The sequence below is a fragment of the Buteo buteo genome, chromosome 24 (genome assembly GCF_964188355.1).
Source record: "Buteo buteo chromosome 24, bButBut1.hap1.1, whole genome shotgun sequence".
NCBI lineage: Eukaryota > Metazoa > Chordata > Aves > Accipitriformes > Accipitridae > Buteo > Buteo buteo.
Window position 1 is genome coordinate 20,832,844 of NC_134194.1, and position 16,897 is coordinate 20,849,740.

The window sequence follows — 16,897 nt, forward strand, 5'->3', positions numbered from 1 at the left end:
TAGAATCCAGTGGGCAACTGGGATCAGCTGGGGGCAGCTGAAGAGGGGGTGGAGACGGGGGTAGGCGCTGGGACCGCGGGGACGCCGCAAGGATGATCGCCCCGCCCTCTGCCCCGCCCCTCGCTCCCCGCCCCGCCCCTGGGCTCCGCCCCCGACACCGCCCGTCGCCCGCTCTCGGCGCTGTCGCGGCGCGATGACGTGAGCGGGAGCGCGCGGCGGCGGGTCCCGGCCTCTCCGCCATGGCGAAGACCGTGGCCTATTTCTACGACCCGGACGTGGGCAACTTCCACTACGGTGCGGGCTGGGGCTGGGCGGCGGGGCCGGAGGAGGACGGGAGAGGCGGCGGAGGGGCCGGTCGCGGACTCGCGGCGGGGGTACGGTGCAGCCCGGCCCTGGCTCGCCGGGGCGGCCTGGGGACGGTCCCCTCGCCCCGTCCCGGGACCGAGCGGGCCCGGTGAGGGGTGGCTCGGCGGGTCCCGTCACGGCCCAGCGCTGGGCCCGGCCCCGGGGCTGGCGGGCGGCTGGTGTTTCCTCCCCACCCCCCGCCCGGTGACTCCCCGTGTCGTTTCCCTTCCAGGAGCGGGGCACCCCATGAAGCCGCATCGCCTGGCGCTGACCCACAGCCTGGTCCTGCACTACGGGCTCTACAAGAAGATGATCGTAAGCGGTGCTGCTCCTGGGGCTCAACAGGAGCCCCCCAACCCAGGCAGTGGGGGAAGAGGGGGCTGCGGTGGGTGGCTTCAGGCAGGCAGCCACCAGAGCGGGCGTTTCAGGCTTCGGCATGTGTGAAAGGTGCCGGAGACCCATGCGCCATCCTGCTGACTTTAGTCGTGGCCTCCATGTTAAGGCTTGGTCTGTGTTGGTAGGTTCTTGGCAGCTTTCTTGTGTTGCTGCCTCTCCTTCAGTTCCACTTTTGGCACAGCAGGTAACAGAGTTGTTGCAGACAAGGTTTTAAGCAGTCTCCGGCATTCTCATCGGCCTGAGCCCCCACCATACCACCCAGAGCTGCTTTGAAAGGCCACCCTGTTGGCTGTTAGTGTCTTGTTCAAACATGTGCATATAGTGTTGTGCCTGGAGCTGCAGCAGTGCCCCTGGGGACCATGCACAGAATTCTGGTGTCTGTAGCCCTTTCTAGAAAGGACCCAGCGACTGCTGTGGACCATGTGACCGTAGAATAGTAAAGCTCAAAAAAAAACCCCTCAAGAGGCTTGCTAATTCACCTTGATGCCTTAATGGTGTTCACTAATCCCATCTCATACCTGACTGGTGATTGTACAACCTGTTCTTCAAAGCCTTTGTTGCCCAGCCAGCTCAAACAACTTAGTCCAGAGCTCTCCAGTTCTTACTGCTAGAAAGACTTTCTCCTCCTAAAATCTAGCCTGTGTAAACCTGATAAAACATGATTAGCCTGTAGCGATAATCAAAAAGAGAACTTAAATCTTCATCTTTCAAGAAATGAACTAGTTTGGGGATAGTGGAATATCACTATGAATGTGTGGTACCCCTCTTTTGAATTATTTTATTTCACTTGGTGCAAGTGGGATTGAACCGTGCTCCTTTTCCTACAATCCTTGTTCACTTTTTTTTGCCTGTTCTTGCAGCACAGAACAAATGAAAAGCTCTCAGGAGTACAGGGCATGTAGCTTAATGCCTCATGATACAAGATCAAGGCAGGAATAGTAAAGTCTTGTACCATTCTGCCCATTTTGATGTGTAAAACATGCCACATGCAGCTGCTGATTGTTCTGGGGCATCTCATTTTGTCTCCTGTTGGCTTATGCTCACTTTCGGTGCAGTGAGATTGCTTCTCAGCTGTTTCGGACTGTTGAGCGATTTAATTCCTGGGCTGACTGGCACGGTTCCAGGTCATGCTATCTGATCCAGAGGCTGGGTTTAGCCGCTGCCTATTGTCTCCACAGCCTGTGACCTGTTTCATGTGCCCTGGGAAAGGACCCGTACCCAGAATGTTATTCTTAATGTTGTAGGCTACAGCTTCTGGCACTTCTGGTTTTATGTACATATATGGGCATACACACGTGCATTTACAGTGTCTTTTCATGGGAATTAACTCATTAAGAGGTGAAGAGCACTTCTGTCACAGTCATCATCATATGTAGCTAGCAAACAAGGAGGGGAGGTGAAAGGAGGGCACAAAATCGTCATTGCTCTGATCTGCGAGGGATGTTAGGACTTTCCCCTGTCCTTCCTCTTTGTGCTTGTGCACCTCACCCTTCTGCAGTGGGGCTCTGCTCCTTGTGATGCTCTGCAAACCAGCCGCTTCCCCTGTTACTCATGAGCCTGAACTGGGTGACCCCGGAGCTTACTCTGAGGTGTGTGCTCTCAGAATGATTGTAGAACTCAATAATGGGTTGTTGCATGTAGTTGTAGATGATTGCAAGGAACTGCTAATAGTTGGGCTTGTTTTGAGGCTGTAGAGAAGAAACCGTGATCAACTTGTTTCAGTGATGTGTTTTCACATCTGCGGCATGCTTTAGAGATAAATCATGAGCTGCTGTGAAAACATGGTGATTGTGCAGAGCTGTCAGATAGAAATGTGCAAATTCCAGACCTGACTAAATATTTAGCTGTTGTGGTACCAAAAAAAAGCCTGTCCTTAAAAGTCACTTCTTAATCACTTGAGAATCAGGCGATGTTAAAATCAAAGTTGTATCACTGTGAGCACAAGAGAGCGGGGTTAGACCAGTGGTTTCAATTCTGGCATGTTTACAGTCTTTTCCACTATATGAGCAGGGCAAGGTGCAAAATTCTTGCAAGCGTAATGGCAATACGGTTTTCATGCTTTTTATTTTTTAGGGTAAGGTCTGAACAGCCAAACCACTACAAGTGGGGCAGAGTGAAAAGCTACATCTCAGCTGCTTTGTACCTGCCTGTCCGTGCTGCACGACTTTGTCATTATCTCTAGCACTGTACAAGTGCCTGGTGTTTGGCATGGGCTCAAGTTCAAGCTCTTCCACTGCCAGCATATCTGCTTCTGTGGTGAGAGACTTGCGGATTGAACAAGAGCAAATAGAAAATAAGCTGTCCCAAAACTAAAGCACAATATCAATTTTTAAAGGAAGGTGCTAAAATGGACCAGTGGAACAGTTCCTTGATGCAATATATAAATTTAATTTGGTGTGTTTAAACATCTGAAAAGCTTTCCTGTGTAATTAATACAATTCCCTAGTAAAATTGCATCCAGCCAGTGACTTGCTCTTGTGCTTGCAGATGAATGCAGCTGGAATACACTCAGGCCATGTGGAATCTTTGCAGAATTTATCTTTCAGATTTTGACTATAGATGTAGGAACTCCAATGAGTAACTTCCCTAGAGTTGGGATTTTTCTTGCAGAAAAAGCAAAAAGCATATTCTGACATAATGCTTCTAAATGTCAGATCCATATCAGAATGAGGCAGTAGGCAGAGCGGTATGCTTCACCGTGTTTTTAGTCTTGAAACCCTTTTCTGGGGGTTATATTTTCCACAAGATGCCATCATAAAGCTGAAAACTGCAGAGGAAACTTCATCCAGAACAGTCAGTGACTGGCAAAGTTACAAGCAAATAAAAGCGGGGATTATGGTCAGTCGTGACTATAAAAGGTCCTGTTAACTTTGTGTTGTGGTTACATCACTATCTGCCCTCTCTGCCTCCTCCAAATAAAAGGCCGCTATCCTGTCAAGCTGATTTCGCCTCTGCACCTTTCCCAGCTTCCCTGTGGCTGCGGCACACAAGAATGTGGTGAACCAAGGCTCAGCGTTGCTGAAAGAGAGGGGGTTGTCCTGCTGCTCACCTTCCCTGCTTCTCTTCTATGTCTTCCCCCTGCCTTTCTTGTGCTGCATTTGGAAGCTATTGGATCCCTCTGTGAACTGATGCAATTCAGTAACTCAGCAAAGCCAAGAGAGTTTTCTATGGAGTTAGGAGAACAAGGCGGCAGACAGAGGGGACTGAGTGCCAGAGCTTGCTTAGGAAGGTGGGTGGGATTGCTGGGAGCAGGGTGAAGGGTGGAAGGAGGCAGGTTTCTTCTGCAAACAGCTGAGTCTGTCTTGAAGCTTCTGGTCTTCCCTCCCCCCCGCCTTTTCTGTTTTGAGTCACACATCCCTACTTTTTATTGTCCAAGAGATCCTCTGGATATCTCATGAGAGCTATTTCTTCTCATTGGTTTTGGTCTTGTTTGATTTAATCAGCTGTCTGGATTCCTGGGAGGTACCTGTGCAGAGCCCTCGTGGGGAATAGGTCTTGCCCTCACCCTTAGCAGCGGCACTAATGGCTTGTGCTTGTGAGTCACCTCATCCTTCTTGTTTGTCAGAGCCAGCAGCCTCTGAGAAACACTGCATCCATGCATCCATGTGGAAAACACCATACTACATGCAGATCAATTCAGGAAAGAGGATGATGGGGTTTGTTAGGGTGTATTATGTGTCTGAAAATTAAAGCGTTTCCTGCTTAGCCCAGGAAACAGGCACGTTAGTGCAGTTGCCCTGATAATCTTCCCTTCGGAGACAAGCTCATGCATCTTACTATTTTGCTCATGTTCCACTTCTATAAAGTGCATGCTTTAATTAAGAGAAATTGGGAAACACAAAAAAGATCTCTTACTGATTTCAGTTTAACTTTAATTTCTTCTTGCCAGGTATGTGGTGTTAATTTTTAACTTCCTGTACATTGAGGTATGTGTGTTTAGTGCCAAAATGGCAAGCCTGTATTGTCACAAGTTCTTTAATTTTAATCCATCCAGTTCCCTGACGGTTTTTCGCCGGCTTTCCAAAGGAAACAAAGCTTATGCAACTCTTCGTCCGTGAGCTTTCTCCAAATAACTTTTGAACCTATCAGCCCATTACAGGCAAATCGGACAGAGGGACCAAAACCACCTCTATATCAAGGTCTTAAAATTGTGTGAAAGCTGGTGAGTGATTAGGGAATAGTGCCCCACAGTGAAGAAAAAGCTGTAGTTTGAACTCAGCTGTTTTATTCTGCTGGCTTGCCCAAGGAGGGATGTGTGCACAGTGGGGGAAGGAAGGCATCAGAGAGTATGTGGCAAGAGCTACAGTTATTATGAGAGGCAGGAGACTTGTTTATGGCTGAAAGAGAAAAATCAGTAGGAAATCAGGCTTCATGGAGCAACTTGTTGAATTTAAATGAACATGAATGTCAGGAAGCCAATGTATTGGAACATTTTTTACTATACCTTGTGCAGGTCGTTCATCAATTAGCTTGAGATTTCTTACAGCTAAAGCAAATGCAAGTTTGGATGGGAAATAAGTCTTGCCTTTCTCTCTTGAAGGTTTTCAAACCATACCAGGCATCCCAGCATGACATGTGCCGATTCCACTCCGAGGACTACATAGACTTCCTGCAGAGAGTGAGTCCCAATAACATGCAGGGATTCACCAAGAGCCTCAATGCCTTCAACGTGGGCGATGACTGGTGAGTGCTCTGTGCTTCCTGCGAACCCACAGTCAGAAAGGGTGCTCCTGCATTGCTCATGTTCAGAGAGCTCTTTTAGAATGTCCCATTTCTTATTTGCTCTTAACCAGAATGAGGTGCATGTCCCTCCTGTCTATATCAGATTACTGGAACCTCCTTGATTCCTTTCCCTTCTCTTTAGATCTTGCAGTCCTCTTTTTTAGATCTATATTTAAGCTGTAAGCTTGTGGGGTTAGAGACTGTATCTCTACTTGTTCTTGCAGAGTCTCCAATTCTTCTTGAATGTGCTAACTATTTTTTTAAATACTTGCCTGTCATTTTAGCTGCCTTAATATGTGCATGTTTAATTCAAGACAGCTTTGAGAGGCTGATTTTCAGGTAGAACGAAGGAGATACTTGTAGTTTTGTACAAAACTACATGAGATCTTGTTGAGAATATTCAATTCCAGTCTTTAATGCTTGTGACAGATGAAACTTGGAAGAAAATTATGGAAGGGCTCTGTGGGTGACCGAGGAAATAGCAATATGCCTTGTCTGGTTGAGGATTATAAGGGCTGTCAGAGTTAGATTGTTCTTACGTAGTCTGTGGAGGTGAAAGCTGTAAGTACTAGCATGGGAGGAGTTACATTAGCTAGAGAACACTGTTATCCCAAGAAGATACTAGTATAGCCTGGTTTTTAATATTCAGGCTGAGAATCAGAAGACTGTTTGTAACCTTGCTGCTCTGATGATCAGAAACCATCTTCTTATCAGAAATGAAAGGGGAAATAAAACCCCATAGTCTTTAAGCCATTGCTTGTCCATGAATGAAATGTGTGACATGGTGCCAGCAAGCTGGTGACGCAGGGGCTCCAGGTCCTGTGTTTTTGTACTTTCCCGGTGCCTGGGCTGGCTCTGCGTGGTGGGATGGATCAGACCTCAGTGCTGTCTTAAGAGCAGTGTTCACCTCTGGTTGCAGTATACTGCATGCTGGGCTGGGGGCTGGTAGCAGGATCTTTCAGATACAGCAAGGAGGGGAGAGTGCAGGAGCAGACCAGTCCTCCTCTCTCCTGATGCAGTGTCCCGCATCATGTCCTGGCTCTGGGCATATGTCAGCAGAGCTGCAGGACAGATGCTGGCATGCGTTGTGAGCACAGGAGCCTTTTCAGGACTAACTTGTAAGCTTTGGTAATCATTATCAAATTCGCCGAGGTTCCCATTGTGTTTCCAGCCAGATTGCTCGCCTGCTGGTACTCATTGTGTTATAAGCAGGGTCAGGGTGACCCCAAATGAACTCTTTCACAGAGAATGAGTTTTGGTCTTGCTCAGGTCATGTCCCTGGACAGTTTTATTCCTAGCTTTGCTCTGGAGAAATGAGGAGGAATGAGAAGATGTTCTGTGTTTGAATCATGGTTTCTTTTTCAGCCCAGTGTTTCCAGGCCTCTTTGAGTTTTGCTCTCGCTATACTGGGGCCTCCCTGCAGGGAGCAACACAGCTGAACAACAAGGTAACTGCATTGATGTGCTTATCTTTTGAAACACAGGTGTAAGCCAACTGGTTTTCAATTTAAGGAGAACCTCATGGATTTGTTTTGTAAAACAATGTAGCAAGCACTGCTGTGTTGCAGTGTAAATACCTAGTACTGTAAGACTTAAGCTTGAGACCATTCTTGCACTGTCAGAGGCAACCATTTAGTAGATGTTTAATCTGGAGGGAGTCAGAGAGTACTAACGTTGCAAGTACTGAAGTCACAAAGTACCCTCAGCGCTGTAGAACAAACCTGGGGTCTTCAGTGAAACTGGCTGCTGGGTGACCTCGAGAGTGCTGCTAGGTCTCTGCTATGGAAATTCACTAAATGAGGCCATGCAGAAGGTCTGAAGAAGAACGTTCCTCAGGTGGGTATAAAAAAATCTACAGAGGTTTGAGTCTTTTAGAGACCTGAGAAAGCTCTAATAAGGGTAAAGAACAAGTGCAGGAACAAATTGTACGTGCCAGGTGCTCTGCCTGCTGGTGGCTGGAGGGGGAGCAGTGGTGGTGGGAGATGATCTTTTCTGGTCTAATGGGGAATGTAGAGCACAGGACTAATCCAGTATGGACATGATGTAACCAAAACTTGGCTGGGCTAACGATGAGGATGGAGCTTTGGAAAGGCCTCTGTAGGGAAAGGAAAGACGAGAAGGGTGTTTGAGCCATGGGGCTGGGGAGGTTGAAGCCGGGTGCAAGGTTGTTGTTACCACATTGTCACTTTAACTAAGTTATCTTTCCTTTCTTAGATCTGTGATATTGCAATAAACTGGGCAGGGGGCCTGCATCATGCCAAAAAGTTTGAGGTAATGAAGCAAATCTACATATTGCTCTGTCTTTTTTGAGGCCCAGGCTCTGTGTTGATCCTGTTCTAAAGCTGTTCTGTTTTCTCTCTCTTGCAGGCTTCTGGGTTTTGTTATGTTAACGACATAGTTATTGGCATCCTGGAGCTGCTCAAGTAAGGACATGGGGCAAATGCAGTACTGTCCTGGCTGGCATGTGGTTTCCCCTTGCTGCTTCACTGTTCTATCTCTCTGTTTCCCCTCCTCGTTTGCCTTTCTAGAATCCACGAAGGCCAACAACTTGATTTTTTTCTGGCCTCCTCTTCAGGCACAAGTAGGGGGGCTTGAGAATTGGAATATCTGACTCCAGTTTTGTTGCATGCATCTTAAGGGATACGGAAGAGTTCTTCAATTCCATTTCTCATCCATCTGTGAAATACTCATTTCAGGGTCTCCTGAGTCTCTGTGTTTTTGCCACAGCGAGCCTTTTGTAGGTAAATGCAAATTATGGCTCACTGAAGACAGTTAAATGACTCAAATCTTTCTTGACCTGCTTGAGTGGCTTAAGAACAGGACTTGAGCAACACATGGATGATCAAAGGACACTTGCTTTGAGTAGAAAAGAGTCAGATTTGTTTTTTTCTTTTTAGAAAATGAAAAATAAATTCAGAATGGGAGGAAGAGTTACAGAAATACCTTCTGTTTCTTGGATTAATCTATGATTATTTTTTTTTTTTGGTACTCTCAAATGCCCTCCTTGTCACTGAATCTGAGGCAAGACGTTAGGGAATTAAAAAAGATTTGGGGTTGACCAGACAATAGTTACATGACTGGTGGCAAGTTTACTCGCTGTCAAAGTCAGATTTATGGAATGCACTGGGGTTTCTTGTATCTCCTGCCTCTCGGCCAGTCTTCCCTGCTCTGTGTTTGGAACTTCAGGTCTTCACTGTGTATCTCTGCACAGCCATTTTCTAGTCTCACGAGTCCCATATGCCAGAGGCTTCAAATACAGGCCAGTTACCCCTCATGGGAGCTTATAATATGTCCCTCTTCTCTTGTTCTCTGTTTTCAGGAACCATTTCTGTAGCAGGTAGCTGTATACTTGAGTTTGCTTCCCACCATGGGAGTACTGTGGTGCCTTTGGTCTTAGAAGGTCCCTTTCTCCCTTTACCAGTGTGCAAGGGCTGTGCGTATACATCCCCTTTTTCTCCTTGCTGTCATTTGTCTACAGGATGAATAATCTGGGCTGCCTTAAATAATTTTTGTCTCTTGGGAGACTGTGGCAAGGTACCAGTCTGCTAATCAGCATGGGTCAGCACCATCAACCAGTTTGATCAGATCACTGCAGACATGCTTAAAGCCATGGTTCCAAGGCAGATGGCACGAACCACATGCTCCTCCTCTCTGTTTCAATGTTGTCTTGTTTTTTCAGGCACCTCCCCAGTCCTCTAGGGTTTTGGCATGGATGCCAGATCTCCTATTCTTTGGGGATGGACCAGATGCAGTATTTCCTTGTGAAAAGTTGGAGAAGTTCTTTCCAGCCAAGCAGGCAGCTCTAGGGATGGCTTGGGGCCGTGTCTCCAGTGCTCAACAGCACATCAGCTTTGACCATTACCCCAGTGAATTTACTTGTAATGATTTCCCTTTCTTCACCCTCTGTCTGTGACCCAGCAGGCGGCTTCTCCAGTAAATGCAGTTCAGCGTGGTGTTCTTGGTGCTAGCCAGCTGGGACATAGTGCTGCCAGTACTCTGGTATGTGGAGGAGGTGAAGTGTTCCTACCTCCTCCTTGGCTAGCTTACCTTTAATTTCCTTTTATGATTAAAAATTGTTGGAGCTCTTAAAGATTAACTAACAGCATGTTGTTTGTAGAGGAATCAAAACCCATCAACTTTCTAATGCCCAGGTGGTTAAAACAGGTTCCCTTCATATGTTTTCCAAGACATTTCTGGCCCCATCTGAAAACCTTTTATTCTAATATCTATTTCCAAGCACATCAGAAGAAATGTTTTTTAGTGATGGGGCATGTTTGACTGTATACAAATGTCTTGTATCTAAACCATTTGATATGTCTCAGGTGGGAGAGGTGAGTTCTTTTGGCAAGTAGGCTTGTGGGTAGATGTCGGTGGTGGTTTTCAGAGTGCCAGGTGATACCAAGGCACGGGGGGAATAGTGAGGCTGGGTGCGGTGCAGACAGTAATGCTGTTTTTCCTCATGTATTCAATAGATATCATCCACGTGTTCTATATATTGATATTGATATCCATCATGGAGACGGTGTGCAGGAGGCTTTCTACTTGACGGACCGCGTCATGACAGTGTCATTTCATAAATATGGGAACTATTTCTTTCCTGGTACAGGTATGTATTTTCCCTTAGTGTGAACCTGGCCTTGCTTCAGAATCTTTTGAAAGCTCTGCTGGAGTATAAAGGTGTAAAATCATGAAATCAGAGCTGCAGGGAGAAATGATGGAAGAAAGGGCATGGAAAAGCAATTAGAGAGGAACAGAAGTATAGTTATTTGTAAGAAAGAGGGATTCTAGCTAGGTTAAGAGATCTCAACCCAGACCATATCTGGTCTTTCCACACCTCTGAAGTCTCAGAGCCGTTATGACTCTCCTGTCTTTCCCTGGCCAGGTGACATGTATGAAGTTGGTGCAGAGAGTGGTCGTTACTATTGTCTCAACGTGCCTTTACGAGATGGCATTGATGATCAAAGTAGGTGTTCCCTGCCATTTCCCCTTGCCCAGGCGTTTGCTGGTCCTTCTGCTCCAGAGCCATGACAAATCTACCTTTCTCTCCAAAGGTTATAAACACCTCTTCCAGCCAGTCATTAACCAGGTGGTAGATTACTATCAGCCCACCTGCATAGTACTGCAGGTAAGCAAGCAAGCCTCTGTGCACTTGTCCATCCCTTTCAGAGGCTGTAGGTTGGAGGGAGCCGCTATTGATGCTTTGTGTTCTGTTCCCGGGGAATCAGGGTTGGTGTGTCCTAGCTGAGCTGCTGTCTATACCCTCTGGTGAATGAGGGTGGCCAAGGGGTGGGGATGCTGATGTGTGTCTGGAAAACAATGCCTCTGTAGCAAAAATTCAGTTGTTGTTCTTCTCTTCCCCAGTGCGGTGCTGATTCTCTGGGTTGTGACCGTTTGGGTTGTTTTAACCTCAGTATAAGAGGACATGGGTAAGTACAGCAGGACTGGGGCAGAGCAATTAGTTGAAAGACCATCCTTCAGTCTGAAGGGCTCTAATGAGTCCTCTGCTGTGAGGCTTGAGCTTTGACTTTGGCCTTCCAGCAGCACCAGCAGTTTTGGTGTTGGTTTTTTTTTTTTTTTTTTACACACACTCTTGTATGACAGGAGGGGGCCTCAGAATGAGGCTTTGTACAAGGTGCTTCAGAGCAGTGGTTCACAGAGTAGCGCATGGTTCAGGCTCCCTGCGTGGAAGCCCTGACCTTCAGGTGTGTCACACCAGCTGCCGTGGTGTTTGAGTGCACGGTGGCATTTCTGACACATGAATGTGTGCTGCAGTTAACAGCTCTGGCACTTTTTTGTTTGGGGTTTGTAGGGAGTGCGTGGAGTATGTAAAGAGCTTCAACATCCCCTTGCTGGTACTGGGAGGAGGTGGTTACACAGTTCGCAATGTGGCACGATGCTGGTGAGTCTCTTATCTGCTTGTTGAAGGTCACTGGTTAAGCAGTTGCTGTGGCCTTTGTCCCTGCATGCACCACATAGCTTTCTCTGGACTGAGATCATCTTATTGCATGTTTTCAGGACTTATGAAACGTCATTGCTTGTAGATGAAGCAATTAGCGAAGAGCTCCCATACAGTGGTAAGTTGGAGTTCTGTTTTCCCTGCATTAGCTGGGCTAAAGTATTTGTTGTATCAGCTGAAGAACTATACTTCTGCTCTGCATTGACCAGAGATAAGACCAGGGCCAAAGTGACTGCACTTTCTGATCTTAGAGATGGCCTTAGTTGTCTCCTACCACCCTGTTGTGGTTTAACCCCAGCCAGCAACTAAGCACCACGCAGGTGCTCACTCACTTCCCCCTCACCCAGTGGGATGAGGGGGAGAACTGGAAGAAACAATGTAAAACTCTTGGGTTGAGATAAGAACAGTGTAATAGGACAGAAAGGAAGAAAATAATAATGATAATAACAATAATAAAATGACAATAATAATAATAAAATAATTGGAATATACAAAACAAGTGATGCACAATGCAATTGCTCATCATATGCCTACTGATGCCCAGTTAGTTGCCAAGCAGCGATCCCCTCCCCAGCCCCACTCCCCTCAGTTTATATACTAGGCATGATGTCACATGGTATGGAATACCCCTTTGGCTGCTTTGGGTCAGCTGCCCTGGCTGTGTCCCCTCCCAACTTCTTGTGCCCCTCCAGCCTTCCTGCGGGCTGGGCATGAGAAGCTGAAAAATCCTTGACTTTGTATAAACACTACTTAGCAACAACTGAAAACATCGGTGTGTTATCAACATTCTTCTCTTACTAAATCTAAAACATAACACTATACCAGCTACTAGAAAAAAAATTAACTCTATTCCAGCTGAAACCAGGACACAGCCAGCTGTAGACTTTGCTGGGCAGACATGCCCCTGCTGTGTCATGTATCATTTAGTTTGGATCATTTCCTATTCAGTGACCTGAGTGTTACTTTTGCTCGCTCTTTTGTTTCATATAATTCCTTGTGGTTGCAGAGCTGTACATCACTGTGCTTTTTAGGATCTGGTCACTCCTAGCATGGTGGGAGTGAACTCTGCTTTCTGCAGAGTAGTGCAGGCTGGCTCCCATGCCTCTGTGCTGTAACTCTCTTGCTCATTCCATCACAGAGTACTTTGAATACTTTGCTCCAGACTTCACCCTTCATCCTGATGTCAGTACGAGGATTGAAAATCAGAACTCCAGGCAGGTAAGTGCTTGTAGCCTTATTGCAATATCAGCTATGTACTTCCAAAACCCTATGGTTGATGCTCTGTCCTGTGAAACCAGGTGGAGCCCAGGCAAAGAATTCTTGCAGGATAGAAAACTGATGAAAAACAAGCAGAACCTTTCGTCTGGGATGTTGGAAAGTCTCATAGCATTTGAGAACCTTGCTGGGTTGTCTTACTGTTATTCTGTGTGCTTGAGTATCAATGATTGAATTAACTTTCCCACCTCCTCTGCTCTGATAAATAGCTTTTTGCACAGATTTGTTTCTCATGACCACTACATAGACAATGCAGGCAGGTAGCAGTGCTAACAATTGTGGCTCTGTGCAGACTGCCAGATCTCGCTGTGGTGATCCCTCTCTGTTTTTCCTATGTAGTACTTGGATCAGATCAGGCAGACAATATTTGAGAATCTGAAAATGCTGAACCATGCTCCCAGCGTGCAGATCCATGATGTCCCTTCTGACTTGCTCAGCTATGATCGCACAGATGAGCCTGATCCAGAGGAAAGAGGCTCTGAGGAAAACTACAGCAGGTACCAGATCTTGTTCTGGAGAAATGGGCTTCCCTTTCTGTCCCTGCTAGGATGGGCAGATGATACACTGGAGACAGTCTGTTTCCTAGAACAGATACTAAGTCACTTCTGAGTCTCTGGTTTTATCCAGGGAGCCTCTCCCTAGAACTGTGTCATCTATTCGCATAAAATTTCATGGGGTATTTGGGTGCAGGGCATCTTCTGATCTTTGGCAGTGTGACCTGGGCATTCTTCTCTGGCTCCAAGGGTGTCTAGTCTCTCCTCGCTGATAGTGATTGTCTTTCCCCCAGGCCTGAAGCTGCCAACGAGTTTTATGACGGTGACCACGATAACGACAAAGAGAGTGACGTTGAGATCTGAGGGCTCTGATGTGGGGCTCTGGACTGTGGGGCGTCCCACATTGGACATGGGTGCTTGGAGCAGATAACCGGGCCACGTAGGAGCCAGTTAGCCTTCCCTTCATATTTGATTGCATGTGGTGGCAGCAGAAACAACACTACTGCAAGCTTCCGCTACCTGGAGAGGCAGAGAGCAGTGAAACGTGTTCCTTACTTTCCACCATGTGTCATGGTTCCAGCTGTCAGCGCTCTGGGAAATGGAAATTCAAGTAGGCTCCAATCTGTGCTGTGTGCTGGATGGCAGCTGTGCAGCTGCCTTCAGAGCCTGACCCATGCTGGTTCAATCACCTCCTGTAACTCCCGTGCAGGCTTCTGCCAGCAAGGTGGGAGCTGGAGCGGTTGTGCCTATGATCTCTGCCTCTCTTCAGCAGCAACACCTGATACATCGTACTCTGCCTGGCCCTCCACTCAGGTACCCAGTTGACTGTCCTCTGAAGCCTGCACTGAGAGTTGCTTCCTGATGTCCCTTCTAACCATCTGATGCTCCACAGCTCAAGGAAAACTATGCGAGAAGACAAGGCCAGCTGTGGAATAGGGGTCAGGAGTGTCCCTGGAGCAGGGAGCAGCTTGATGGAGCAGGATGGAAGAATGTATGCAGAGCATAGTCTTGTTCATTCCCCCCCACTCAGTTTTGTGTTCACAAATGAGTACTGCAACACTTTGCCAAGTTGGACCTAAATTCCCTGTTTTCTTTATTCTTCGAGAGGCTAAAATCACTGTGGAACAGAGGTTTGGCTGCCAAGGTCAGTACATAGTGTGTCTTGCACCTTTAATGTAGCTTCCAGCTGTGTTTTCCAAGTTCACACATGGCCCTTCTGTGTGTTAGCAAGAGATTTGGGCTGCTTGCTCAGAGTGGAAACCATTCCCTCTTGACTGTACCCAGGAGATGTCGCTCTGCTTGTGGGTGAGGGGAAGCTGCTTCCTCCAAGTCCTGTCGTCTTGCCCTCACACAGCAGAGATTTCTCTTGGCCATCCTTCAAATCCCAGACTTTGCTGCTCCTTCGCCGGAGTCATCACCTGGTACCTGTCGTGGTTTGGAGTGTGCCATTTGGGGAGGCGGGAGGGGTTTAGCCTCAGACTGTCTGTACTGTTCTGTTTGTTTACCAATGTCTTTAAACATTAAATGAAGAGGCAGTATTTTTCTTACCTGACCTGTTGTTCATCTCTTTAATGCTCACACCTTTTTGGCTCCTGTCCTCCCAAGGGTTGAAAACGTGCCTATCATCCGTGGCAGAGCAATGTCCTCTGCTGTCTGAATGAATGGAGGGCATTCAGCTCCTCAAAGTATATGCTGGTGAGTTTTCAGCATCAGTGCACAATGAGGAGAGTGCCCTGAATTCCCTTACAAGAGGTCAGGTGGGCTGGCGGACACTCCTGCTTATGACTCCAATTCCAGTAGAAGCTTTGCAGGAAGCTGCAGAGCTGATTCAGGAAACCTTTCCTGCAACGGTTTTAAATATCATGGTTTCTTTGAGTTGCAGTTTCCATAGGAGTCTGTTCTTTGCAGTCTCACTTCCCTAAAGCCCTTGTTGGTGATTATTTTTCTTTGTTTCTATAGACCTGTCGCTATCTCCCTCTTCGCTCCCCATCCCCACATCCATGACACTTGTCCTTGATCAAATAAGCTCATGCTGGCCTGTATGGATTGACATTCCTCTTGTGTCTAGTCTCTGCCAATAAACCTGTGGAAAAATGGGAGAGGTAGAAACAAAAAAGGTATCTAAGAGACACCAACTTGACCAGATCTATTGATGTGTTCACAGGCACTGCTTATTCCTGTTAGGATGTTTGCACAACTGCCAGCCCAAGGCTTCAGCTTTGTGGGGAGGAGGTAAAGCTTGGCCAGAAGTGAGCTACAGTTCGTGTAACTACAGTGCGAAGCAGGCAGTGTGTCAGTATTACTCCCAGTAGGTGTCCAGAGAAATAAGTTATGGTAGAATTAGACTGGGCACAGAGAGGGGTGATAGCACAGCTTCTGTGTGAGGAATGACTTGATGGATGAGGATTCTTAGCTGGGGTGAGAACGGAGCTGGGAAAGGATTTGTAAGGTCTGTAAACTGACAAATGTTGGAGAGGGTTTCTCCAACCATTTAGATATTAGAGGAGCATCGAATGAAACTAGCAAGGGGCCAGCTCAAAATAGAGGTTGCTTTGCACACACCTAGTTGAGCTGTGTAAGCTTTTGCCACCAGATAGTGTGAATGTGGGTTCAAAAAGGGACTGGGGTGGGGGGGAGTCAAAGTTGTTAACAAAGACACTTCTGGGTGCAAATTGTTGGTGACTGGGTGAGTACGCTGGAGAAGTATTGCTGTGTGCTTACCCTGGGCTTGTACCATTCCTGCATTTGTTATTTGGCCACTGCAGAGTGGGCACTGGGTTAGATGGCCCTTACACTGACCCCTGTTTGGTCAGCTGTATTTGTTTCTAGTATTCTGTAGCTGAGAAAAATGTTCTTTGCAAATCAGAAGACTCAAAATGCTGCTCCAGTGACTAGCCGGACTTGTGAAAAAGAAATGCTTCTGTCTAAATAGAAAATAAACTTGTTTTATTCCAGCTTGCCATCTCTCCTGCTGCCAGAGCTGGCTTGTTCTCTTTGCTGCTGTCATCACCCCCTGTAGCAAAACCGATTTACAGGGGGAATCCAGGCTCCCACTTTGGGTAACAGGAAGTGTTTACTTTTGGAAAAAAAGGGAATTCCCCCTTGTAATTCTCTCTTGCCTGTGAAGATGGGAATGACCTTACCTTGCAAACCCCACAGCCAATTCCCCCCAGCACTGTCCAGGCTTTTTCTTTCCAGAGTGCCGCTCTGTCCTGTGTTTCAAAACAGGGCTGGAAATTTGGAGTATCATCTTACCTAGGTTTCTAAAGGTGGTTTTGTTTCTGTTATTTTGGGAAATAGCTAGGAAACAAGTTCAGTCTGTAGAGATTTTTTTTTTTTTTCCTTAGTGTTTTCCTACTGAAGCAGAACTCTCAAAGATAAGAAACTGTGCACTATGCTTGCTATCTGATACTGCGGGGCTACTGGAGCCACGTTAGACCAGTGTTTATTCCTGGCATCACCCAGTTATGGACACCAAAGTGCTGGGGTAAGACCAGGGTGAGCCTGACACCGCCAGCACCCTCCTAGATATCCCAGATAAGGTGCCAAACCTGCACCTCCTGATCTGTAGCTGGCGCCGAATGACTGGTAGGTTGCTCCCTGAAACACAGGATGGGCTGGCAACGGCTGAAACTAAAAGAGGCCCGATTTGTAATTATCTGTAGGAAACACTTGAGAACACACGCTTGCACACCTCTGTACAACAACGG

At 47.0% G+C, this 16,897-nt stretch overlaps 2 protein-coding genes across 18 annotated transcripts in view; both read left to right on the forward strand.

Annotated features, from left to right (window-relative positions):
* Positions 1-166: 166 nt before the first annotated feature.
* Positions 167-14,739, forward strand: HDAC3 (histone deacetylase 3). 4 transcript variants are annotated; one of them, XM_075056484.1, is made up of 15 exons: positions 167-294; positions 578-660; positions 5,282-5,424; positions 6,829-6,910; positions 7,677-7,733; positions 7,830-7,885; positions 9,935-10,068; positions 10,345-10,425; positions 10,514-10,587; positions 10,824-10,888; positions 11,272-11,361; positions 11,478-11,536; positions 12,557-12,636; positions 13,033-13,190; positions 13,481-14,739. In XM_075056484.1, exons 1-15 carry the CDS (start codon positions 240-242, stop codon positions 13,548-13,550), a joined length of 1,287 nt encoding a protein of 428 aa, XP_074912585.1. In that variant the 5' UTR covers positions 167-239; the 3' UTR covers positions 13,551-14,739. The 4 variants fall into 4 exon arrangements, with proteins under 4 accessions (XP_074912585.1, XP_074912586.1, XP_074912587.1 ...); XM_075056485.1 differs by lacking the exon at positions 11,272-11,361; XM_075056486.1 differs by lacking the exons at positions 167-294; positions 578-660; positions 5,282-5,424; positions 6,829-6,910 and adding an exon at positions 6,925-7,298.
* Positions 14,740-14,801: 62 nt separating this feature from the next.
* Positions 14,802-16,897, forward strand: part of DIAPH1 (diaphanous related formin 1) — a 47,309-nt gene continuing 45,213 nt past the window's right edge. For all 14 annotated transcript variants that reach the window (XR_012654263.1, XR_012654264.1, XR_012654262.1 and 11 more), the window contains exon 1: positions 14,802-14,882. The gene's annotated coding sequence lies outside the window, so the exon portion shown is untranslated. The remainder of the gene's footprint in view (positions 14,883-16,897) is intronic.